At 50.6% G+C, this 25,436-nt stretch overlaps 1 protein-coding gene and 1 pseudogene across 5 annotated transcripts in view; one reads left to right on the top strand and one right to left on the bottom strand.

The window, feature by feature from the left end:
- Positions 1-25,436, top strand: part of FBLN2 (fibulin 2) — a 104,681-nt gene that overhangs the window by 64,064 nt on the left and 15,181 nt on the right. For 3 of the 5 annotated variants that reach the window (XM_059688297.1, XM_059688296.1, XM_059688294.1), the window contains exons 3-10: positions 6,865-6,976; positions 8,374-8,503; positions 12,229-12,409; positions 15,661-15,870; positions 16,491-16,604; positions 17,183-17,284; positions 19,457-19,597; positions 23,609-23,743. In XM_059688297.1, coding sequence (XP_059544280.1) covers positions 6,865-6,976; positions 8,374-8,503; positions 12,229-12,409; positions 15,661-15,870; positions 16,491-16,604; positions 17,183-17,284; positions 19,457-19,597; positions 23,609-23,743 — 1,125 coding nt within the window. The remainder of the gene's footprint in view (positions 1-6,864; positions 6,977-8,373; positions 8,504-12,228; positions 12,410-15,660; positions 15,871-16,490; positions 16,605-17,182; positions 17,285-19,456; positions 19,598-23,608; positions 23,744-25,436) is intronic. The other 2 variants (XM_059688295.1, XM_059688298.1) reach the window with 2 other exon arrangements.
- LOC132229366 (transcription factor BTF3-like) lies at positions 3,373-3,973 on the bottom strand (annotated as a pseudogene).

Genomic DNA, 25,436 nt, shown 5'->3' with positions numbered 1-25,436 from the left:
TACCTGTTTATGTTCTCACCAGCTGTGCACAAGGATTCCCTCTTCTCCACATCTTCACCACCACTTATTATATCTTGTCCTTTTTTATGATAACCATCCTAACAGGTTTGAGTTGATATCTCATTGTGGTTTTGATTTGCATTTTCTTGATGATCAGTATTGTTGAGGACCTTTTCATGTATTTGTTGGCCATCTGTATGTCTTCTATATAAAAATGTATGTTAGGTCTTTTACCCATTTTTAAATGCATGTACTTGCTTTTTTGTTTTGCTTTTTTGCTATTGAGTTCTTACATATTTTGGATATTAACCCCTTACCAGATAGATGATTTCTAAATCTTATCCCCCATCCCCTAGGTTGCATTTTCATTTTGTTGATGGTTCCCTTTGCTGTGCAGAAAGACATTTGTAGTTTGATGTAGTCCACCTTATTGTTGTTTTTTTTTTTCTTAGTTGCTTGTGCTTTTGGTGTCATTACCAAAAAATTGTTACTAAGACCAATCATTGTCAAGGGGCTTTTCCCTATGTTTTCTTCTACAAATTGTATGGTTTTAGGCCTTATACTTATACTAGAGGCCCAGTGCACAAAAATTTGTGCTGGCGGGGGAGGGGTGTCCCTCAGCCCCACTTGTGCCCTCTCACAGTCTGGGACCCCTCGGGAGATAATGACCTGCTGGCTTAGGCCCCCTCCTGGGTGGCAGAGGGCAGGCCCAATCCCTAGGTGCAGCCCCTGGTCGGGCTCAGAACAGGGCTGATTGGGGAGTTGGGGCGCCACCCCCCTGTCATGCACAAAGCAGGGCGGATCGGGAGGTTGCAATGCCACCCCCAGTCACGCTCAGGGTAGGGTCGATTGGGGGGTTGGGGCACCGCCCCCTGTCACACTCAAGGCAGGGTCGATGGGGAGGTTGCAGCGCCACCCCCTGTCATGCATAGAGCAGGGCCAATTGGGGGGTTGGGGCGCTGTCCCTTGTCACGCACAGAGCAGGGCCCATCAGGGGGGTTGGGGCTTTGTACCCTGTCACGCACAGAGCAGGGTCGATCAGGGGGTTGGGGAGCTCCTCCCTGTCACGCACAGAGCAGGGCCCACCAGGGGGTTGGGGAGCTCCCCCCTGTCACTCACAGAGTAGGGCTGATAGGGGAGTTGGGGCACTGCCCCCTGTCACACACAGAGCAGGGCCGATGGGGAGGTTATGGTTCTACCCCGTCACACACAGAGCAGGGCCCGTGGGAGGGGGTTGGGGCGCCGCACCCTGTCACACACAGAGCCACAGGGCAATCAGGGGGTTGGGGAGCTCCCCCCTATCAGGCACAGAGCAGGGCTGATCAGGAGATTGGGGCACCTTCCCCTGTCATGAACAGAGCAGGGCAGATAGGGAGGTTGTGGCCCCGCCCCCTGTCACACACAGAGCCGCAGGGCGATCAGGGGGTTTGGGCGCTGCCCCCTGTCACGATGATCCCAGTACCGGGAGGCCTCGAGGCTCTGCTGATCCCAGTGCTGGGAGGCATATTACCCTTTTACTATATAGGATAGAGGCCTGGTGCACGGGTGGGGGCTGGCTGGTTTGCCCTGAAGGGTGTCCTGGATCAGGGTTGGGGCCCCCACTGGGGTGCCTGGCCAGCCTGGGTGAGGGGCTGATGGCTGTTTGCAGCTGGTCACACACCCTTCAGTGTGGGGGTCCCCACTGGGGTACCTGGCCAGTCTGGGTGAGGGGCTGAGGGCCGTTTTCAGGCTGGCAGGTGACTGAAGCTCCCAACCGCTCCTTTTTTTCTTTTTTTCTTTTTTTATTCTGGGCCAGCTTTAGCTCTGAGGCTTGGCTCCAGCTCTGAGGCCTCGGCTGCTGAAAGCAGGTATCTGGTTTGTTTGGGTTCTATAATCGAAACACTGTTTCAACTCCAGCTCTGAGATCCTGGCTGGCTGAAAGCAGGTTTCTGGGGTTTTGTTTAGCTTCTATATTTGTAACAATGTTTCAAACTGCAAGCTCAGAGGCTGGCAGCGGCAGGCGGGTAACGTTGGAGTCCTCCATCACTGAAGCAAGCAAGCCTCATGTTCACTTCAAGCTGCCTGGATGCCGGCCGCCATCTTGGCTGGCAGTTAATTTTCATATCGCCCTGATTAGCCAATGGGAAGGGTAGTGGAGGTATGGCTAATTACCATGTTTCTCTTTTATTAGATAGGATATTTAATCTGTTGCAAGTTAATTTTTGTATATGATGTGAGATAATGGTCCAGTTTCATTCTTCTGTGGACTTATTTTGGAAGAAGACTCTCTTTATCCTAAAATTATTTTTTTTAGGTTTTCTTCTAATACTGCCTTTATAGAATTGGAATTTATTTTCTTGTATAGTGTGAGGTAGGTCCCAGCATCACCTGTTGAATCCTTTTACCACAAGGTTTGAATGCCACCTTTATTGCACACTAAATTCCCTTATGCACAGTTCTATTTCCGAACTCTGTTCTGTTCCTCTTGTCTCTATTTGTTTTTATTTTTAAAATTTATCTTTATTATTGAAAGTAATACAGAGGTACCCTTTTTTCCCCATTGACCCCCCTCTAGCCCACCTCCACTCCCCTACCCCCCAGGCCTTCATTGCACTATTGTCTGTGTCCATGGGTTATGCATACATGCACACATCTTCTTTGGTTAATCTCTTCCCACCCACCACCCACCCTCACCTTCCCTCTTTGATTCATCATTGTGTTCCACGTTTCTATGTCTCTGGATCTATTTTGCTCATCAGCTTATTTCTTTAGATTCCACATATGAGTGAGATCATGTGATACTTGCCTTTTTCTGACTAGCTTGTTTCGCTTAGCATAGTACTCTCCAGGTCCCTACCTGATTCACTCATCTACTGATCTTAGCTATTGTAAATTGTGCTGCTATGAGCATAAGGGTGCATATATTCTTTCTGATTGGTGTTTCAGGTTTCTTAGGATATATTCCTAGAAGTGAAGTCACTGGGTCAAATGTCAGTTCCATTTTTAATTTTTTTTGAGGGAAATCCATACTGTTTTTCATAATAGCTGCACCAATCTGCATTCCCACCAGCAGTGTAGTAAGGTTTCCTTTTCTCCACATTCTTGCCAGCACTTGTATGTTGATTTATTGATGGTAGCCATTCTGACAGGTGTGAGATGATAACTCATTCTTTTAATTTGCATCTCTCTGATAATTAGTGACTTTTGAGCATTTTTTGTTTTAATTATTAGAATTTTAAAGTATATCCTTCTGTTCAGAAACTTTTTTGGGTGTTTTTTTTTTTTTTTTAACCTTTGTTTCAATTTCCATTCCCAGGCTTCTTCAACTTAATTAGCTACAAAGAGTGATTTGTGTATAAGCAAAACTGAAAAGAGCTGCAGTATCTAAGTGCCTTAAAAATATTAGCGATCTAGATTTTATCAGATCCATATGCAAAATGTGAACAAGCAGTCAATATAAAATAGCAGCTCCCAGTAACTTCTTCAAGGTAATCTTCAGAAGTTGACTGTATTCAGTTTGCTTTATTCTTAGCAGCCTCATCAAAAATCTCCTCAAGATCTGGAACTTCATTGTCATCATCACCATCCTCTCCGGTAGCAAGTGGTGCTTTTCCATCCACAGATTATTTGGGCAGAACTTAACCAGTCTCCTTAAACTAGTCAGACTTGTCCCATGCTGATCTGAGATGCTGGGTCCTAGCACCTGTCAGCTGCCTTGTCTTCACACAGCCAGTAACAGTGAAAGTGGTCGCGGCTGAGATGCCTGAACTTTAGGGCTGTTAAGGGGAACATTGTTCCAGTTTTTGAATATATTAACCTCTTCAATACCAGAGATATTGTTTACCCCTAACTTCTTTAAGGAGAACTGAAGTTTTTATGTCTGCTGTAGCTGCTCTGTGAACCGCCTTCTTCCTAGTAGTGTTCCTTTACCATCATCGCGCACTGGTGCCTGCAGTTTGGCGAGCTTCTCCTGATTCAGGATAGTTTCTTTCATCTCCTTGTGGAGAGGAGACAGGGCTGCACTGGGGGACGAGGCTTAGCTCTCAGGGGGTCTTGGGCAGACCAGTTGAGAAATTTTCTTTTTTGGATGAATTTTAGGATCAGTCTGACAAATTTTATGACAAAATAATGTTGGGACTTTGGATTGCATTGAAAATATAAATGGAGGAGAATTTTAAGGTATCGAATCCTCTCATCCAGAACATAATATATATATTTAAAATATATTTTACTGGTTTTCTACAGAGAGGAAGGGAGAGAGATAGAGAGTTAGAAACATCGATGAGAGAGAAACATCGATCAGCTGCCTCCTGCATACCTCCTACTGGGGATGTGCCCGCAACCAAGGTACATGCCCTTGACCGGAATTGAACCTGGGACCCCCCAGTCCGCAGGCCGACGCTCCATCCACTGAGCGAAAACGGCTACGGCAATATATGTTTTTAATAATATATACTGTTAGACTATTAGACAACTTTTTTCTTCATGTAGATTTAGCATGTTTGCTATAGATTTATTTCTAGCATTGTTTCTGTTTTGAATGGGATTTTTTCATATTCACTTTTTAAAATTGAGTTTATTGGGGTGACATTGTTTACTAAAATTATGTAATATAGGTTTCAGGTGTACAATTCTATAATACATCATATGCATATTATATTGTGTATTCACCACCCCAAGTCAAGTCTCCTCTACTATCTTTTCTATTTAATTGATGCTGGTGTGTAGGAAAGCCACTTATTTGAATATGTTGATTTTATTTTTGGTCACATAATAGTAATAATAATGATGAAAAATTAGTATTCATTTTCATATTGTGTTAATTTTGATTCACTTGGATTTTCTAGGAAGGTGAACTCATAGCATCTACAACTAATGATTGTCATCTCTTTCTAATATTTTTACTGCCTCTTTATGTCTTGTTTTATTGCATTTGCTAGCATTTCTAGGAAACTGGTAAATAGTAGCAGTGTCAGTAGGCATTTTTGTCACAGTTTTTACTTCAGTGTGTGCTGATTGTGATGCTTATGACTTGTTTCTGGTAGATACCAGTGATCACAAATTCTTCTCATTCCTTCTTGTGCTCTCAAGGTGTTGCTGAAGTGTATTTTCTGTGTTACAGAGATAATGGAAACTCAGAAAAGTTCAAGGACTTGAAATGCCCATTTAGCAGATAGAGCTGATGATTCTAGTAAGCTCTCACTCTGCTCCTAGAACTGTGTAGACTGTTAACAACCCTGGGTGCATTTGTTCCTTTGCCTTGCCAGGTTCTGGAGTTGCTCCAGGATATTTAGAGGGCCTTGTAGGCTTCAGCAGCTGTGCAGCCGTTAGGTCCTCGCTAAGAGAAGGACACTGAGTCTCTAGGGAGGAGGAACAGCTATACATGGTAGCACTAAGAGGCGGATCCAGGCTCAAAGTTATTCCATTATACTCTGCTGCCCCTGCAGATATATGCAGCTATTCTGGATGAGCTTCATTTTTGAATGTCATTTATTTTCAGATCTCAGAGGGAAATAGTTGGGTCAGTTGTATTCCTCATTTTCTAGCACCTTATTCCTTATCACCTTTGTAAGATTCTCTCTTGCTTTATTATGTATTTTATTCCCTTTTCCTATTGCCATCCTTCCGCCCCATCAGTTCTCTTCTGTTTAATTTGTGAGTATTTTTTCTTTTATGTGTTCCTGTGAAACATGTATTGTTATTTTTGTGCAATATTTTATATCTGTGTAATGAATCTCACTTGATTTTTCCTGTTCCCCTCAGTGTTCTGTTCCCTACTGCTCCATATTGCTGTGTGTGCATGCATTTGCCTGCACATTGTCACGTGGGCATCTAATCTGTTGTATCTGACAGGTAGAGTCCTACACGGAGATGTCTCTAGTTCTCTTCCCCCATTCTTCCAGTGCGAACTTTGGACTTCCTCCAAGTCCCTTCCACAGAGACACTGCAGTGCACAGCCTTGTGCCGGCTGCATACTGGGCCTGGTGAGGACCCCCTGGAGTGCACACCCAGGCCCTAGGTGATGTGCACATTTCATTGTGAGAGTCGTGCCAGGTCTCCATCCAGACTGGCTGCCAGTGCCCACTGCCACCTCAGGGCACATTGACTACTTGTTCTGATTTTTTCAGTTTAAAAGATATTTTATGTTGGGGTTGTTTTTTCTTGTTAATTTTCACAGTGTTATTATATTTTCTCAGTAGCAATTCTTGTCAGTTGTAGACATTTGAAAAATGTCTCCTAAGTTGTCAGCAATCTATTATATTTTTTCATGGAGGTTTGTTATACAGAGAATTTTAATTTTGAGGTAGTCAGATTCATCCATTAGTGTATGGTCTGTGCTTTTGAGTTTTAAGACGTTCTCCCTGCCCTTGACTCCTCCCATCCCCCCCAGTCACTGGGATTCTCTCTGTTAACTTCTTAGCTGAGTTGTAAACTTTCCTTGCTGCTGCTGTTGCTTTCTTATGCCTTGTCCTGGATTGGTGACTTAGGTCAGGCTCCTTAGAAGCAGAGCCTGAGTTGGGGTCCTTGTGCACATGCTGGTTCGGGGAGGTGCAGGGAAGGAGCTGGACAGTGCTCCTGATCCCACAGGGAGCTCACGTGTGAGTGGCCCCACAGGGCTGTTGCCTTTGTGCCCCCATGATACGCACTGACTGGCTGGTCTCCTCCCAGCCCCCACTTCTGTGGGGCCAACTTAACCTCCCAGGCATTTTTCCAGAGGAGCTTGCAGTTGTGTGCTGACAGCCAACATGCAGAGGGTGAGTTGCCTACCCAGTAATGGGGGTGTGGACAGGTACAGGCAGCATCTGCTATATCAGTTGACCCTAGATACTTTGGAACTGTATGCCTCCAGTAGGGTGGTGACTCTGCCCGTGTTGCCACCCACAGTCTCCACAAAGGACCTGGTCGAGACTTGCTGCGCAGCTGGACAGCAGTGGGCCATCGACAATGACGAGTGCCTGGAAGTCCCTGAGAGTGGCGCCGAGGGTGATGTCTGCAGGTAGGGCGGGCAACCTGGGGCAGGCAGAGTTGCCCATTCACCTTCTCCAGATCCCTGCTTGCCTTGGACTGTGGGCCCTGACAGTGCAAGGTGAGCACATGGTTCACCTCCTTCCAGGTGCTCAAGGGTGATTGGATATGGCAGCTGTGGCCCAGCTGGTGAGGCTTTCTGCAGGTGCAGAGAGCCCAAGACTGGACCCCAAAGTAAACTAGCCACATAAATTCATAGTGGGCCTGATGCACATAATCAGGAGTGTACAGTTTGGAGCAAGTATTAAAGGACCATTGGCACCCAGGAGTAATTGTGTGCTTCTCTAACTGCTGGGCAGGGCTCCACCCACACAGGTTATACTCGCTCAGCTTTGAGCTTGGAGCTCAGTCCTCTTTCTCTCCCCGCTTTGCTACCCTGGAGTCTCTAAAAGGGTGGCCTTTCACCATCCTCTTCTACTGCCTGTGCTGATTGTTTCTTCTGTCTCTGGTATCTCAGCAAAGGCATCATTTACAACCAGGCCAGCCTTGTGCCAGGCCTGGAAGACGTGTTGATCAGCCACTCACTATTTCTTTTTTCTAGAGATACTATCTTTTCCAAAATACTCATTTTTCCAGACAAAGGAAGACAAGGTTCAGAGAAGTAAAGTGATTCACCCAAAGCCATACAACTCATTGGGAGCAGGGCCAGAAGTAGACCCCATGTTTCCTAATGTCCAGCTCACCATACCTCCTTTAGAAACACTTAAATGCTAACCATGTCCCTTTCCTTTTCCTCTGTTGTCCCACCAATTTGGGGCTATTTAGGAGTTAGAGCATGCACCAATCACAGTCCTGGAGTTTTGAGCTGAGTAGCCCTTATAAGTAGTACATGCTTACATTCCTATTGTGATGGGAAACTCACTGCTTCATGGGCAACTGGTTGTCACTGGATAGCCCTCCCTGGGACATGCTCTTCCTCAAGCGGAGCTGAACCCTGCTTTCCCACAACCCCTGCCTCTGTGTCCTGGCTCTGCCCTCATGCTGCTGGCTCATCAGCTGCCTCTGCCCCAGGGCAGCCCTACTGAGATTGGGAGGCTTGACCAGGAACCCTGTAGGCTACGCTCCTCCATGCCAACCAGGATTGGGTCTTCCTGTCTTTCTCGGCCCCATGTGGAGTTTGGAGTGCTAATTCCCCTTTCTCATTGGTCAGGACACACAGCACTGAGACCAGTGGGGCCCAGACCTAAAGTCTTCTTGGTTAAGGAGAAACAAACCCATGTGACTCAGAGGGGGATGTGCTGGCCTTGCCAATGCACCTGCCATCAGCACTGCCCTGCTCATATGGGCTTCCCTTCTCTGAGCCTCGGTTTCTTTCCCTGGGAGGATGGGATGGGTGCTCAGGTGGGGCTGAGGGCACTTCTATTGCAGGACAGCTCAGAAGCACTGCTGTGCATCCTACCTGAAGGAGAAGAGCTGCATGGCCGGTGTTGCGGGGGCCAAGGAGGGCGAGGCCTGTGGGCTTGAGGACAGTGACACCTGTGGCATCTCCTTGTATAAGGCAAGTCCAACTGCAGACTTTGTGGCCTGAGAGTCTTTGAGGACTGGGGTTTGGGTTCCCCTGTGGGACTCCACAGTGAGGGTGACCCTCTCACATGGGTCAAGGGTCTCTTCATCTGCATAGAGAACATCAGCAGTTATTATATTGACTGACTAATTCACAAAATATTTACTGAACACCAGTGTATGCCAGGCCCTCTTTTAGGCATTAGGGATGCAGAAACGAGTAACACAAAAATCCTTGCTCTCTCTGGGTTTTCCTTCTAGTCAGGAAGACAGATGGAGATCAAGGTGAGTATGTTAATGTTCACTATATTAGAAGGTGATGGTGCCAGGGAGGAAAAACTGAAGAGAGGATAGGGACAAGCTATGTCAGAGATTGGGAGGTTCTGGAGTTTCATCTACAGTGGCTGGAGATGGCCGCACTGAGAAGGGGATGTTTGAGTAAAACCCTGCAGGAGGAGAGGGGTGAGCTGTGTGGACTTCTATATGGGAAGTATCTTCTAGGCCTGGGGTGCAGAACATCTGGCCGGGGACTGTATAAGGCCCACAAAAATCTTTTGGTCTGGCCCTGCCAAGGCATTAAGGATGAGTTAATTAAATGTTTGACCAAATATAGCAGGCTAATTTTTAAGTTGATACTTTTGCATGGCTTTCGAATGATGTTATAAATATCTGATGCCCCTTGGCAGAAAAAAAAGGTTCCCCACCCCTATTCTAGGCAGAAGGAACAGCAAGTGCAAAAGTCCTGAGGCAAGTATATGCTTGGCATGTGTGAGGAGCAGCAAAGAGGCCTGTGTGGCTGGAGTGCAGTGAGTGAGGAGGGAGTAGTAGGAGCTGAGGCCAGAGAAGTGATGGGGCAGACCCTGTCCAGCATCATAAGGATGGTGGTTTGCTCTCAGTGAAGTGGGAGACACGGAGTTTTGAAGGACATTATCTGGGTCCCTTCTGCAGTTGTGGGGACCGAGGGGGTTCTTCTCCATGGACAGTGTGATCAGGATGGAATCAAACCTCACCAGGCAGTCATGGAGCAGAGAGAAGAGGAGGGTACTTCTAGCAGAGGGAACAGTGTGAGCTAAGGTGCAGAGGCAAGAGCCTGTGGCAAAGAGGTGCGGGTGGGGGTGTGGGGGGAGGCTACCAGGAGTCCTCTGGCTCTTACATGAAGGACAGTAACTATTGTCGTGAGATATTTTGGGCTCCAGGCTGCAGGTATGCAGGGCCCTGGGAGGGATTTACAGAAGACCAATTAGTGTGCTAGGGCTCACGTTGGCCTCAGGTGGCAGGTCTAGGGACGAGATGTCAGTTTGGCTGCAAGTAATGGAAACCTCCCTAAACATTGCTTATTCTGTCATATGCTGGTGGTTGCAGGCAGCCAGGCCCAAACTGACAGAACGAGTGGCTCTGTGGTCTTCAGGGACACAGGTTTGTTCTGTCTTGTTGCCCAGCCAACTGGAATATGCTGCCTCCTGGTCCAGAATGGCCGCTTGAGCTCCAGGCAGCAGGCTGGAAGGATGGGGAAAGAGCCCCTCTTTAAATTATTTTTCATTGTGCCAAATACACGGAATGTAAAATTGACCGTCTTAATTACTTTTTAGTGTATAGTTCAGTGGCATTAAATACACTCACAGTATTGTACAACCATCACCACCATCCATCTCCAGAATTCTTTCATCTTCCCAAACTGAAACCCTGTCCTGTGTAACACTCACCCCATACCCTTTCCCTCCAGCCCCTGCAACCACGCTTCTACTTTCTGTCTCTATGACTGACTACTCTAGGGACCTCATATGTATGGAATCACAGTCTTTGTCCTGTGTGATTGGCTTATTTTACTGAGCACAGTGTCCTCCAGGTTCACTTATGGTGTTGCAGGTGTCAGGATGTCTTTTCTTTTGAAGTTGAATACTATTCCATTACGTGTATAGAGCACATTTTTGTTCATCCGTTCATCTTTTGATGGACATTGGGTTGTTTCTACCTCTTGGCTGTGTGACCAATGCTGCTGTGGACACAGGTGTGAGAAGAGGCCCTTCTTTGAGGACAGACAGTACTTCCACTAACAGCACATTAGCTAGAACTTAGGCCAGTGGTCACACCTAGCTGAAGGGTGGCTGAGAAATGTAGTCTTTATTCTGGAGAGGTCGCATGCTCCACTGAAAATTGGGAAGAAGGGAAAGCAGACACTGGGGGCCAACACCTGGCTGGTTGTGCAGCAGAGGACGGGGCAGACTAGGGCAGTGGACAGTGTCAGGAGTGTCACCAAAAGAGATGTTTAGGAGAGAGTGTAAGGAGTTGAAGAGGGGTCACAAGCTTGGATGAATAATAGGGACATTTGGAGGAGGGTGACATTTGGGAATTGCTTTGGACTTTAATTTTTATCACGGTGGGTTGATTTTTCCTAAAAACAATTGATATTAGGGAAAGGACTTTGGTGACAGAAAAGTTTTGAATCCCATTTTTGTCTGTATGTTTGACCCTGAACCAGCCTTTTTTGAGCCTCAGCTTGTCCATCTACAAAATGGGGATAATAATGTATGTCTTATGGGGTGGTTGTGAGCATCAGAGGTAAGACAAACTGAGTATTTATTAAGTACATGGTGGGTCTTGACTAAGTGGAAGTGGCCACTATTGGGTGATGCAGGTCTGGAGTACCAGCTATTGCAAACAATCCCGAACCAAGTGGTTCATGAGGTAGTTTTGCTCATCTCATGAGGTAGTTTTGCTGACCTGGGCCATGCTCAGCTGATCTTAGCTGAGCTCACTTATGTGTCTGCTGCCAGCTGATGGCTCTACTGGCACTTTATGATTTAGGATGGCTGCAGCTGGGATGACTTTTCCCTACTCTATGTGGTCTCACAACTTGTAGCAGACTAGCCTTGGCTGTTCAGTTAGTGGCGGCCAGGGTTCCAACACAGGGAATAGAAGTGTGCAAGGCCTTTTGAGGCAGAAGCTCATAACTGGTATATTGTAACTTCTATCTCATTGTATTGGCCAAAGCAAGTCATGAGGTACCACCAAGAGGTTAGAAAATAGTCTTCCTTTTGATCAGAGGAACTGCACTATCACATTGCAAGACAATGGATACAGGGAAGAGGACACGATTGGGACTATCAGTCAACCACAGTAGTTTAAACAATTGAAGATTTTTTTAGAGGTGAGCAGTCAAGGACAGGGGTGTAGCTACACAGTGTCTTCAGGAACTCTGGCTTCTATTTTTCTACTCAGTCATCTTTAGCTTTCCCTTCCATCTCGACAGTCACTTCATGTCCCAAGATGGTTGTTAGAACTCCAGCCACCATATTTGTTCCAAAAAGGAGGAAGGGGCATGTGAAAAGGATGTGCTTTCAAGTTGAGTCAGCCCCAGTTCAAGCTTTCCTGAAAGCGCTACCCAGTGGTCTCCTAGAATCAGTTGCTAGCAGAAACAGCGTGGGAGGAGTGGATGTGACGGGCTAATTTGCAGTTCTTTTCATAGAGGCCATTGATTAATTATTTCAAAAGACTTGCATTAGCCCTACTCTGAGCCAGACATGGGGAATGGAGAGCACATACTGGACCGAAGAAACAAGACAAGCTTAGTTCACTCTCATTTATTAGCTCCTCTGCTGAGCCTGACCCAGGATGCTTCCTGGGGGCTCTCAATGAGCCTCATAGGGGCTCAGAGACCCAGGGGAAGACAGGTGGGCTCTGGGGGCCAGGCTGTAGCAGTAACTGCATGTCTCCCTCCAGCAATGCTGTGACTGCTGTGGCCTGGGGCTCCGTGTGCGGGCTGAGGGCCAGTCATGCGAGTCCAACCCCAACCTGGGCTACCCCTGCAACCACGTCATGCTTTCCTGCTGTGAGGGTGAAGACCCCCTTATCGTACCTGAGGTCCGCCAGTCTCCGGAGCCTGAGTCTGCACCACAGAGAGGTGGGTGTTGCCTCACCCTGAGCCAGGGTCTATAGGATGATTGGGTGAGGGGGAGAGAGCTTTTGGGGCTTCTAGCCAAGGCTGGGTGACCCTGGCCTTCCGTGGAGACTCTGGGTCCACGGCCATTGTAGCGTGGGCACAAGTTCTGCACCACATAGTTCCCCTCAGTGGCTGCTGAGAATGGACTGAGGCCTGTCATTTCCAAGATGGTGATTTCATTCAGTTTTCCAACTACCAATCACTTCACCCACTGAACTACCAACTACCTACTACCTATCACCTTCCACTCTCATCCACGCTTTTATCTATCCATCATCTCACCTATCTCCCACCCATTCTCTGGTCTATTTCACCATCCATATCTCCACCCACTATACCATTCCTTTACCATCCCTCATCTATCCATTCTCACATCCACTCATCCATCCATTCATCTCCCCCACCCATCTGCTTACCTGTTTGTCTACCCATGCACTCACACATTCATTTACTTATCCACCTGTTCACTTACCCATCTGTCTGTCCATCCATCCATCCGTCTGTCTGTCCATTGGTCTTTCCATCCGTCTTATTCGTCTGTCTGTCCGTCTATCTGCTCATGTATTCACCACCCCCAAATCTTTCACGTATCCATCATTCCCTTACCTTTGTTCATCCATCCTCCATTCCTCTCACCTATGCCATTCTTGTGTCCTCAGGGAACAGGGTATAATTGGTATGGAGAATGCATTTATAAATGTTGCCCCACCTGCCTGGTCAGCCCCTTCAGGCTAGCACTGTCTTTTATGTCTATATTTCCAGTGCCTGGCCCTGTGCTTGTCCCAGAAGAGTCACTAGCAAATGACTAAATGAATGATGGGTTTGTTTGGCAGCTCCCCCTTCACCACCACACCATGAGTTCTCCGAGGGCTAATCAGACCTGTGCCCTTACCCTCTCTATCCTTACCTGTCACTGGTCCCCAGAAGCCATAGGGGGACCAGTGTGTGTGTGTGGGGGGGGGGGGGGGCAGGTGGGGGGTGGAGGAGGGAGCTCTAGGTACCAGTGTGGGCCCTGGAGCCTGCGTTTGCTCCTGCCTGAGGGTCAGGAGCCAGGTCTTAGAGCTTCCAGTCCTCAGTGTCCCTGGGGTCTCCTCCCTCATGTGCCCTCCATGTGCTATGATCATTGTTTCAGCTGCCAGGTTCAGCTTCTGTCACCCTATCTAAGACTATCTCTTGGACTCAGGGCCATCAGCCTTCTTTGTGCCTCTGGGACAGCAGGAGCCCAATCAAGGTGTGCCAGTGAGTCAGCAGGTGTTCTTTGTGGAGCTGGGCCTGCAGCCCTGGGGCTGGTGCCATGAAAGCCTTGGCTGGCCACTTCTGCAGATGTTCATACATTCTGCCTTGACCAGCCAGGGACCAAGTGCCCAGGAAGGTTCCAGAAGCACTGGCCTAGCCTTTTCTGCAGCTGTGTGGACTATCTGGGGCACCTGTGGGTCCGTCCTGGGCACTTCAAGGATTGGGAATGAAAATCCCAGAGGTGGTCCCAGCATCAAGGTTAACGTGTGGCCCTTGGAGTCCAGCAGACTGATTGGAATCCCAGCTCCACTGTTCTCCTCAGCAAGTCATGGGCCTTCTTGGAAACTTTGTCAGACACAGATTCTGCTCTCCACCTCACTCCCTGTGGGGAGGGATGGCAGGATGCTCATCAAGGGCTTGTGGTTCCTTACCCTGTTACTGTCACTATGTTTTCATAGTCCAGATGAGGAAGCCTCACTTTGCCCTTGTGCAAATCGGGTCCTTGGCATAGCTGGGACTACCAGTAGACTCCTGTTTTTGACCTGGACTCTGGTGTACTGGATTTGACCAGACCCAGTCATACCTGGGTCTCTGTCTTGATAATGCAAAACAGTGGAAATCTGGGCATGGGAATTAGATGCCTGCTGTCCAAAGTCAGGGGTTCCTGGGAGAAGACCTTGTATCCTGTGAGTACAAAGTTTGCTGGATGTGATGGTGGGCCCAACAGAAACCTGGGTCTCCCAGCAGGGCAGGGCAATGGCAAGCATATAGAGGGTGGACCAGGCCAGGGGAAGCTGACAGGACAGAAGGATTGGCTAGCCTCACCGGCCAGCATGGGCACAAAGGCTGGTCAGCCCAAGGAAGTGCCACATGATGAGGTTAGATCTAGGGGCTGTGTGAGCATGGGTGTAAAGGCCAGGGTAGCACCATAAGCCTGATTCAAGGTAAAATTTGGGAGAAAGTCCAGCTTCAGGGGTCAGAGGGTAGACATGGGGCCAAGAAGGGTCCAGAGCCAGAGGTTTGTGTTTCTCTCCTTCAGTGACTAACTGGTGGGTAACCTGGGCCTCAGAGGACACAACTGGCAGGTCAGATAAGCCTGGTTGCCAGTCTTGCTCAGGTGACCTTGTGGAAATCAGTATGCACCTCCAGGCTTCAGCATCACCCTGCTGGGGGGATTATTGTGAGAAATGTGCTGAGGAAGCAGGCTGAGCACGAACCCTGAAGCATGGCCAGCAGCTTGCCCAGCAGAGCTGGGCACAGGGTCATAGGGCTGGAACATCAGCCATCACGACCCGCCTGTAGGTGCCAGGCCTGGCCTGATTGGGCCGGAGCTTAATGTAAATGCCTTCAATATGAAACATGTTCTTCAGATGTGAGCATATGCAGTTGCTCCCTTGAGGGGCTTGGTGGCCTGGTGCTGGCAGACAGAGTTGGGGCCCCAGGCTGGCATGGAGCGTGGAGGGGTTTCTGGCCTCTCCCTTTTCCATGACTGTATATCAAGAGCTTTCTAAGGCAACTCGGCCCTAGAAACCTTCTCTCCCACTCTCACCAGCTCCCCAACGCAGCCTGGAAGGCATGGAGAGACCTAGTGCTAATCAAAGTGACACAGCTGGGAAAGCCCGAGTGATGGTTCAGATCTTAATCTGATGGAATCCAGGTTCGGGGCCCTTTCTGTTGCTAGGTGTTGTCCTCCCTGATGTCCCTGAGGTCAGAGGTCTGAATCCTATTTATCACTTTAGCCAAAGCTTCCTGAGGGCTTTTGTGGACGTGGCTCTGATGGGTTCACTCTTATTGCTGAGGTTTGTCCACCCACCCATCCTTCATCCATCCATCCACCCATCTTTCATCCATGCACGTGTCTCAACTGGGCACGCAGAGTTCTGATGCAGACCTGCACTGATTTTCGGGGGGCCTGAAGTCTCAGCCTCCTGCTGGGGCCAACCCAGCTCCCATCATGAGCACTGACTCCTGCCCAGTTTCAGAGGTGCAGCTGGGGAGCCGGGAGGCCCTGTCACTGGGCATGGAGACTGAGCTGCCCAATAGCCTGCCCGGTGATGACCAGGATGAGTGCCTGCTCCTCCCGGGGGAGCTTTGCCAGCACCTCTGCATCAACACTGTGGGCTCTTACCACTGTGCCTGCTTTCCCGGCTTTTCACTGCAGGATGACGGCCGTACCTGCCGCCCAGGTAAGTACCTGGATAGTCCGGGGCCAGGGCCGGGGCTGGTCTTGCCAGGCATTGTGGCATTCCAGCAGTGGGGACTATGGGGTACTTCTCCCGCCACCCCACATATTGGAACCTGCAGGATCTGGGGGCCTCTGGCAGTGGGCTTTGTGAGGCCAGGCAGATAGGCTCCTCTCCAGAACTGTCTGCAGGGTACACCCCAGTGCCCTGCTCTGGGTTCGGGTGCAGAGCTAGGACCCAAGCCACAGAGATTCCCATCAACCTAATCTGTGTCCCCATTGTGGGGCCCATGGTGGTTAAGCCCCAGTAGGCAGCCCAGGAGGTTGCCACCGCCCCGGTCTGGGAGGACTTTCTCTCTGCCAGCTTCCAGGGATAGATTTGTCAGTCTAGAAATGCACTCCTCTTCTTCCTTGCCTCCTCTGTCCTAAATACCATACCTAAAGTGAGATTGCTACCTAATGTACATTGCTCCCTGAGCCTCAGTTTTCTCTCCTGTGAAATGGGTGGGAGAGGATTTAAATGAGGCAATTCCTGTCAAGTGCTGGCATGGGGCGTGTTAGAGCCTGTGTTCTGGCTGAAGATGAGAGACAGACCTTCCCTCCTATTTGCTCTGCCTGGGACAGACAATGGCTCCCCACAGCCAGCGGCTGCAGAGGAGTCTGCACTGAGGTCAGAACCCTCCCAAGCGGCCCCCAACACCATCCTGCTACCACGGCCACAACCCAACACCTGCAAAGGTAAATTGTGTCTGGGGGTGGGTCTGGCCATGTGCAAGATGGGTTGCTTCTGCCTGGGGGGTTGGTTGGTCTTGCCTATCAGAACTCAGTATAGTTGAGAAGGTGAGAGTTGTGGGGAGGGTCAGCCGGGGTGAGAGAGGATATGGAAATAGAGGACAGCCTGGGCGATTATAAGTGACCCTAAGCAAGCCATTTAGCTACTTTTTTGGTCTTAGTTCCTGTGAAATTGAGAGGATACGTTCTTTCTTGTGGAACTGTTATACAGATAATAATGTGTAAAAGCTCTTTTTTCTGTTCCTCTCTTTCTTGGTCCTGCTCTCTGCATCTGCTCTGTATTCTCTTTCTATCTCCTCCTCAATCCCATCCCTGTTTCTTGAGGGAAGCTTTGGTGTCTGAGTGGTGGTAGTGGTGGCAGGACATCTAGTTCATTATCTCAGACAAAGCTGAGGTCTGAGCCAATTTAACAGTGAACTTGGAAAAGGGGGCAAGAGTGAGGCTCCTTGGCGCCCAGTCCCTACGCCTGTAGGTTAGAGTCAGAAGTGATGAGCCTGCTCTGATTTCTGTGCATTTCCTCTCAGACAATGGGCCTTGCAAGCAGGTGTGCAGCATTATTGGAGACACAGCCATGTGCTCCTGCTTTCCTGGCTATGCCATCATGGCGGATGGTGTGTCCTGTGAAGGTGAGTACCATGCAACCTGAGTTTCCTGTGGTCAGGGCCCCAGGGTGGAGATCGGACACACAGCATGAGGGAGGTGGTCCGGATCTAACACGTGGAAGGTTAGTGAGGGAACAGGTTTGGCTGCATTGATGAAGAGCCCTAAACAGCTTACCCAGAGAGTCCTCTCATGTCGTCAGGCACAGGTGTTCATGCAGTCCGGGGTGGACACACAGATTGGCCAGGACCCCACACCTCTTTTGTCATGTCTGCTGCTCTCTAGAGCAGTGCTTCCCACCCTTGAGCCAGCTGGAAGCCTGGCGACAGATGGATCCTGAGAGTCCTGTAGAATCCCCAAGAGCTTCACCCAGTAGGTCTGAAGTGGGGCCTGAGAATTTGTATTTATCACCAGGTCCCTGGACCACACTCCAACTGCCCTATCCTTGAAGGTTGCCTGTCTGCATGACCAAAGTCTATTCTGACCACATTGTCACTGTTCCAGCCATGGGTGGAGAGAGGGAGTGCACATCCAATTACTGTAGGGCAGGACCTGGAAGTGGTATTCACCCCTCCCATTTGCCTCTGATAGGGGGCAAGACTAGGGAGTAAGAATCCCAAATGGATGGCGCGTACTCAGTTCTGTTACTGAAAGCACGGAGGGGACAGTGGATGTTGGTGACAATTAGCTACCTCTGCCATGAACAAAGTGTTTGAAGAGGTTCCAAAAGCATGTCTCTTTCATGCCTTTGACCCTGCTGGTCTGGATCTTGTCTCAGTGGGGCCTCTGTCAGCCGGCCCTCCTCCTGTGAGATGGGTCATTGGGCCCAACACCTGCTGGGTGGTTTCCACAGTGAATGGTGCCTTGGGAACAACCTGAGAGACCTCAAGACTGCACCTCTTCATGTCTGGAGTCAGGACAGACATGGAGCAGGCACATGGTCTAACATACACTTCAGTTCAGGTTCAAGTTCAGGAGAGGTGTCCCTGGTGGGTTTCGGGGGTACTAGGACTAAGTCTGTCCAGGAAAATGCCCACATCCCTGCCAGAAGTGGAAACCCATATCTAGGCCCTTGGCTGAGATGTGTATGAAAACCATCCAGTGCCCAGAGAGGACAGGAGACATGCCCAGGGCATACAGCATGGTGATGACTGGCAAGCCTTGATCTCAGGTGGTAGGGTCAGATCTCAGGTGCCCTCTGGGCTTTGTTCCCCATCTCTTGGGGTCTTGAAGCCAGGATGTATCTCTCCTGGGCTGGGATTCCCTTGGGTCTGGCCAGGCTGCAGGCCAGTGTCTGCGTCTCTCCAGATCTTCCTCCTCTGCAGTCCCTGGCAATAAAGGCTGTGGGTTCCAGGCCAGAGGTTGCAGACAGGCATTCTGAGGGTGCAGCTTTAGCCAGCAGGGGAGTCCTGCTGGGCTCTATCCTATTTAAAATAATCAAACGAGTTCCCAACCATGAAAACCTCAAGAATTTTTTAAAATGTCCAGATTTCCGTTTTCTCTTGAAACTTTGTAAAAACTGCCTACTAGGGGCCCACAGCTTGGTCCCTCTGAAAAGAGCACAGGCCCCGCAGTGCCTGCAGAGCCTCCTCTGGCTCCTCCTCCCATTATGTTGCCAGCCTGACCTCCGAGCACTTGAGTTTGCAGCCCCTGCTTGTGTGGCCCCCAGGCTGCCTGTGGAGGTGAGCACCTCCAGGATGTGGGGGCAGACAAACGGCATCTGCCCACTTCAACAGTTTGCAGGCAGGCTGCTTATCCTCTCTGACCCTGACCTTGCCACCTGTCCTTACTGGGATTCCAGCTTTGACTGTACAAACTCAGACTTGGGCCCAAAGCCCAGAGCCGTGGTCAGCAAACTGCGGCTCGTGAGCCACATGCAGCTCTTTGGCCCCTTGAGTGTGGCTCTTCCTAAGCCTTAGGAGTACCCTAATTAAGTTAATAGCAATGTACCTACCTATATAGTTTAAGTTTAAAAAATTTGGCTCTCAAAAGAAATTTCAATCGTTGTACTATTGATATTTGGCTGTTGACTAAGGAGTTTGCCGACCACTGGCCCAGAGGTACCACTGATGGGCTGGGAGGTCCCCAGCTGTGCCGCCCCTCTCTAGGCCTCAGTTTCCCCGTCTGTGACTGGATGCTCCGTGACAGGCTATGCCCTCTAATGGCCCTTCTGTTTTTCCTTCTGCGGCTGTCACTAGACCGAGACGAGTGCCTGCTGGGTGCTCACGATTGTAGCCGGCGACAGTTCTGTGTGAACACCCTGGGATCCTTCTACTGTGTCAACCACACAGTGCTCTGTGCCCAGGGCTTTATCCTCAACGTGCACAGGAAGTGCGTGGGTAAGCGAGAGCCCCTGCTGCCGCTCTGCGCCACCAAGCCCATCACACGCTCCAGGGCCTGCCCCCTGCACTTGAGCTCTCAGCACAGCTGGCTCCCCATGTCATGTCCTGCGTGTCCTGGTGTCCTGTCCTGTTTCTCCACCGACGCCCGTGGGAGGCTGCATTCCTTAAGGACCTGCCTGAGAGTCAGAAAACTCTAATATGACTTGGCTGGATCACTGGAACAAGGAGGTCAGACCTGTGGGCAGCAGGAGAGAGTGTGTGAGGCCTAAAGGCAGAGACCTGGGTGTGAAGCAGGACCCTCTGGTATCCCTCTGGCCTTGGATAAATGACTTCCATTTTCCAAGCCTCACTCGGCTCATCTCTAAAAAGAAGGCACTGAGGGCCCCGATCCTCCTCAGAGGTTGTATTACCTGTGTGTGTGGTGCAGCGGAGGCTGGGCATAGTGACCACGTGATGGCAGCTGCTGAGATTGCCCGTAGATGTATCCAGACTCCGCTCCAGAGGTGAATGGATGAAGCTGGATCTGAAAGACCAGCTTTGCACCCCAGCTTATGTTCATTTGCTGTGTTACCATGAGCCGTGGGGCTCTCCTCTGAGACTGTTCCCTTCCCTCTAACCCCAGAGCTTGGAGGACTGGGCAGGGCTGGTGCCCCGTTCCTGGTCTGCGCATGGTGCTTGGTAACAACCTGTCCTACCTGCCTCGCGGTGCCTGTGTAGCTGGGCGCTGGGGCTCCCAGTGTACTCTGTGGCCAGCGAGGTGGGTGGACTTGATGTTGACCCATATCTGGAGGAAACGTTGTAGACCCAAAGTCACAGGGACTTGGACAGACTGGGATGTGCTACGGAAGAGACAGGCCAAGGGAGAGGCCATCCTAGCTGTGGGTCTGCACATGCCTCCTGTTTGTACCTGCCTCCAAGGATGGCTAGGACTTGCTGGTGGAAGGGACAACTCGCACAAAGGTGTGGTGGTAGGAACAGTGCAGGTGCGATCAGGGCACATGTCCAGAGCCCAGTCCGTCGTCTGTGTGTTTTGGGACCATGTCCAGGCTGAACATGTCTGTTCCCTCGCACCTCTGCTGCTGGACTGATAGGCCGTGGTGCTGGGCTGTGCAGCCACTGCAGACATGTTTGCCCTGGCCTCCAGCCATTGGCACAACATGTGCCCTCCATGTGCTTGCCAGCGGTTGGGCAGTTCTTCCTGTCTGGGCTGTGTGTGTGTGTGTGTGTGTGTGTGTGTGTGTGTCTGGGAAGGCGGGTCCCAAGCCTGCCAGCACCCCTCCCAGGATGCCTGCTTGCTTGCCATGGCGAGGGGTACAGCTCCGCTAGTGGCCTGGAGAAGAGACCATGTGCTGAAAGAGTTCCTGGGCAGCCAGAAAGCGGGCTCTGGGATTAAAGGAGCAAAGGTGCATTTCATTTATCAAGTTGATGAGTGCACATTTTCACTCATCTCTTCTCTCCTTACTCATCCTGCACAGACTTCTCAGGGTCTCTTCTTTGTCCTCCTCATACACTCACATGCTCATCTTATCTGTTACAATCATTCTTTCCATCATTCTTCATCCACAAATGTATACTTGTATCTTTTGCAGTTCACTTGTTAGCTCCAGGCATGTTTGTTAGTCCAAGCTGGGAGATGGGAAACTGGTGCCCAGATGAAGAGTGTGTCTGCTGCAGCCAGACTGCCTGGTTTCAAACCCTGGCTCTGCCACTTTCTAGTTATAAGATTTTAGACAAGTCATTTAACCTCTCTGAGCCTCAGTTTTCTCACCTGTGAAATGAGATAGTAATAGCACCCACCTCAAAGGGTCACTGGGAGATTAAATGTATAGAATTTACAAGTGTTTGATGTCATTATTGTGATTCAGTACATGTGTTATACTGAGGCAGCCTGCTCAGGTAGTGAGTTTTCCATCACCAGAGGTAAAGCAGGACAGTGCTGGGTGGTGCCAAGTCCAGAAGCCCTCTAATGGACATGTGACCTCTGTGAGCACTCCCCTTTCCCTTGCTGTTTGCCTTTTGTGCCTTGCCCTTTAAGAACGGTCTGGACTCCTGGGAAAAGTGTCCAAGGTGGGCTGGGCTTTGAGAAGATGGAAGGGGAGCAGTCGCCAGCTCTGGGGCCTAGCCCACAGCAGGAGAAAGGGCACAGTTCTGGGCTGGGCCCTCAGGGATCTGTTCTTGCCGCTGCCCGCTGCCCGTGCAGGCTGTGTGGCTTTGCTCCAGCCACACCCCCTCTGGGAGACCTGTTGGCAGAATGGCAGCTCCTGTGCACTGCCTGATGCCGGGCAAGCCTCAGTCAGAGGTGTCTGCTGCTGTTCACACCATGATTCCTCCCAGGATCTTGGCTCCTGTCTTGGCTCCTGGGCTCCGGTGTCTCTAGGGTCCTGGGAATATGTCGCCCTTTGTTAATCCAGCCTGCAAATCAGAAGTTCTTATTTTGCCAACCAAGCCTTCCTTGGAAGCCACTGACCCAGAACTCTCTCTTTTCCTACCCCATCCCCATCCAAACCAGGGTTGGCCTGGCCTTAACCATTTGTTTCACCTGTGAGTTTGGGAGAGTCTCTTTGCCCACAGCCCTGCCTCCCTCCTCTCCACCTGGTTCCGTCATCCTTGTGGACTAGGCTCAGATGTTGCTCCTCCTGAGCAGAGACTTACAGTTTGGCCCCGAGGAGATGGTGCTCTGTCCTGGGTCTGGAGACAGCTTTCCTCCCGAGTCACCACCCTGCCTTTCCTGTCTGCCCTGCCAGGCTGACAGTTCCTTGAAGGCAGGGGCTGTGGTGACACTCCCACTTGACCACCTGGACCTAGCATCGCAGAACAGGCACTAGTGAATGTGTGTCCAGGAATGACAATCAGTGAGTGACTGCCCCCACCAGGCACAGCTTGCAGGCCGGCACTGCCATGTGTCCGTGTGTCCTCGCACCAGATCTGCGGTGATGCCAGAGTTGAGAACTCTCCACAGTCCCTCGCCCTCGCCCTCGCCCTCGCCCTCGTTGCTGCTGCTTCTCTCTCCCTTCCCCACTGCTCATCTGGGAGTCAGTCCTTGGCCTCTTCCTTCTATGCCCTGTCCCCCCAGATGAGCCCAGCAGCTTCCTGCTCTCAGATTAGTACCTTTATGTAGACCCCTTCAGTGAACTCAGAGGTGTGTCTCCAGCTGCCTCTTGACTCAAATTCACTGTGGCCACAGGGCTCCCGACCTTCCCCTGTGAGCCTGTTTCTCCTGCCACCCTGTCCCAGCTGCTAGTGCTCACCTGTCACCTGCTTGACCAGCAAGCTTTGCAGACCTCTCGGCTCCTCTTTTTCTCTCACCTTATCTCAGGTACTGGTGGATCCTGTCGATCCCATCTTCACTATATTTTTCAGAACTGACTGCTTTTCCTTGCCTCCATGGATGGCAGTCCAGCATCTCCTAACAGCTTCCATTTTCATCCTTGGAGTATTCACATCCAGCTAGCTCCTACCCCTTTCCACATCCCCTAACACTGTTCTCTACCCTGCAGGACACCCCTCCTGGCTGGCCCTCTTCAGGGCCCAGGCATTGGCTGTCCCCTCTACCTAGAATATTTGCTGGCCTCATTCTGTCACTTCTTCAAATGCTTGCTCTAACATCCTCTTCTTTGAGGACCCTCCCCTGACCTCCTACTTAATGTGGTGTGTGCCCACCCACCCTCAGCACTCCTCCTCTCCTTCACCCACAGTGCTCCTGACTGCCCTTCCTATTACATGTCTGCTTACTCAGCCATTGGGCCTCCACTTTTTGAGTGTCCCCAGGATGGCCTGTTCGTCTGTCTTGTTCACCATGAAATGAACCCCTGGTGCCAAGAACAATGCTTGTTAGTACATGGCAGGTACTCAGTATATCTCTGTCCAATGAATGGATGCCTAGAAAGGTGGATGTCAGCACTGTACTACTCCGGGTAGTGAGCACCTTGAGGGCAGTGCTGGCTGCGCTCAGCAACCACCTGGGAAGCACCCTGTATGCAGCCTCTGATGGCATCACTCTCCCTGCAGACATCAACGAGTGTGTGACGGACTTGCACACGTGCAGCCGGGGTGAGCACTGCGTGAACACAGTAGGCTCCTTCCGCTGCTACAAGGCCCTCACCTGCCAGCCGGGCTACACTCTTGAGGAAGGCGAGTGCACAGGTGAGGACAGGTCTGCAGGCCTTAACCCTGATCTGTCGCCTGACCTGCTGTCTCCACCCTCCCGCCCCTTCAGACCCATCCCTGACCTGCCCAGAGTCACGTGCTCCCAGCACTTAGGTTTTATGCCTCTGGGAAGACCCCACAAATGATGATGTTTGAGGTAGAGGGGGTGTCTGAGGCCGATGCGCTAGGCTAGGGTGTGCTCCCGGCTTTGCTACCGTGGCTGGTGTCTGGTGCCACATATCCCCTCGCCATGCTTCAGTTCCCTTTTGTATGTTGGGGTGGAGCTCCATGGGTCACTTCTATCCCTTTAACTGGAAAATTCTAGCTTCCTAGAAAGAGGGAGAAGTTTCACTGAACCTCTTCCTGTGCCTATAGGGTTCTGGGTGGCAGGGACATGTGGTAGGCATGGTGTCCTTGTTCCTGATCTCCTGGTGAGGGACATGAGGCCACACCGGCAAACAAGAAGATGGCAGAGCAGTCTTGGCTGGGTGCTCTATTAGGTGGGGATTCAGAGGGGGCCCCTGTGGAGGTGAAGTCAGAGTGGAGACTTACATAATAAGAAGCTCCTGGGAAGGGTGTTCTAGGCAGGGGAACAGCAAGTGTGAGATCTTTTGAGAGGAGAGAGATCTTGGCACAAAGAACAGAAAGAGAATTTCGAGGGTTGGAGCAAGCATGCCGACAGCTTGGAAGGAGGGCACAGGGTCCGCAGGCCCTGTTAGGAAAGGAGCTTGGAGTCTGTTTCACATGTGATATGAAGCATTTTGTTTTTAACTGAAAATGTCCAGAAGAACATCATCAGGGAGGGAAGACCTCCTGAAACGCTTGTTTGTTACAAGTCCCCGAGGATGATGAGAAGGAGCCCTGAGGTTGGGTGTGAGCTCAGGGAGGTGGGTTAATATTAGTACAGTCCTGCTGGCTCTAAGCTGATCGCAGAGTTGGAGGTTGGATGAGCTAGGAGGAGAAATGAGCCCAGCCCCCTCTGCCTATCTGAGTGCATACACGTGACCACTCACAAGGGCAGACGCAAATCCAGGGCCAGCCCCTCTCGAAGAAGCCAGACGCCTGGGGAGGGGTGCCACCTCCCTGAACATGCCCCAGCATCCCCTGACCCTCTTTCAGCACCGGGTGCTGGGCTCCTTGGAGTGCGGAGAGGCTGCCTCTCAAGCACCAGGTGGTAATCAGAAGGGCTGTGCATGTTCATGTCCAGCTGCCTGGAACCCAGTACAGGGCCCCCCAGAGACTGGGCTACTGTGGGAAAGTGGTGGAAGCTTTGGAAACCTGAGAGGGGATGGATGGACAGAACACATATAGACTCATGGGCCTTGGTCTGGCTGTCAGTGAAGCCTAGTGAGTTTCAGCCTGCCCTTACTTCTGTGTCACCTTTCTGCTCTGCCTGTTTCCTGGTCTGTAAAGAGCGGCCTGAGTGCCCGCTGTGCAGGAAGTGCGGGAAAGCAGAGGGCCAGTGCCGGGTAAGCCAAGGAGCACTGTGTAGAGGTGGGGCCTATTCACCTGCTCAGTGCCATAGTAGGTAGGGGCAGCAACTCCATCCAGGTCTGGCAGCTCCACCCTCAGAAGCCATGAGCCTGGCTGCTGCCAACGCCACTTCCAGAGAAGCCTGGGCACTTGCCCTTAGGGATATGGGCTCAGGTCCCCATTTTTGCCTACCCAGGGAAGCTTGGGGCAGTGGTTA

The sequence above is a fragment of the Myotis daubentonii genome, chromosome 3, assembly GCF_963259705.1.
Source record: "Myotis daubentonii chromosome 3, mMyoDau2.1, whole genome shotgun sequence".
In the NCBI taxonomy this organism is placed as follows: domain Eukaryota; kingdom Metazoa; phylum Chordata; class Mammalia; order Chiroptera; family Vespertilionidae; genus Myotis; species Myotis daubentonii.
The sequence above is the reverse complement of the archived record's forward strand: the minus strand, read 5'-3'. Positions and strand labels throughout refer to the sequence as shown.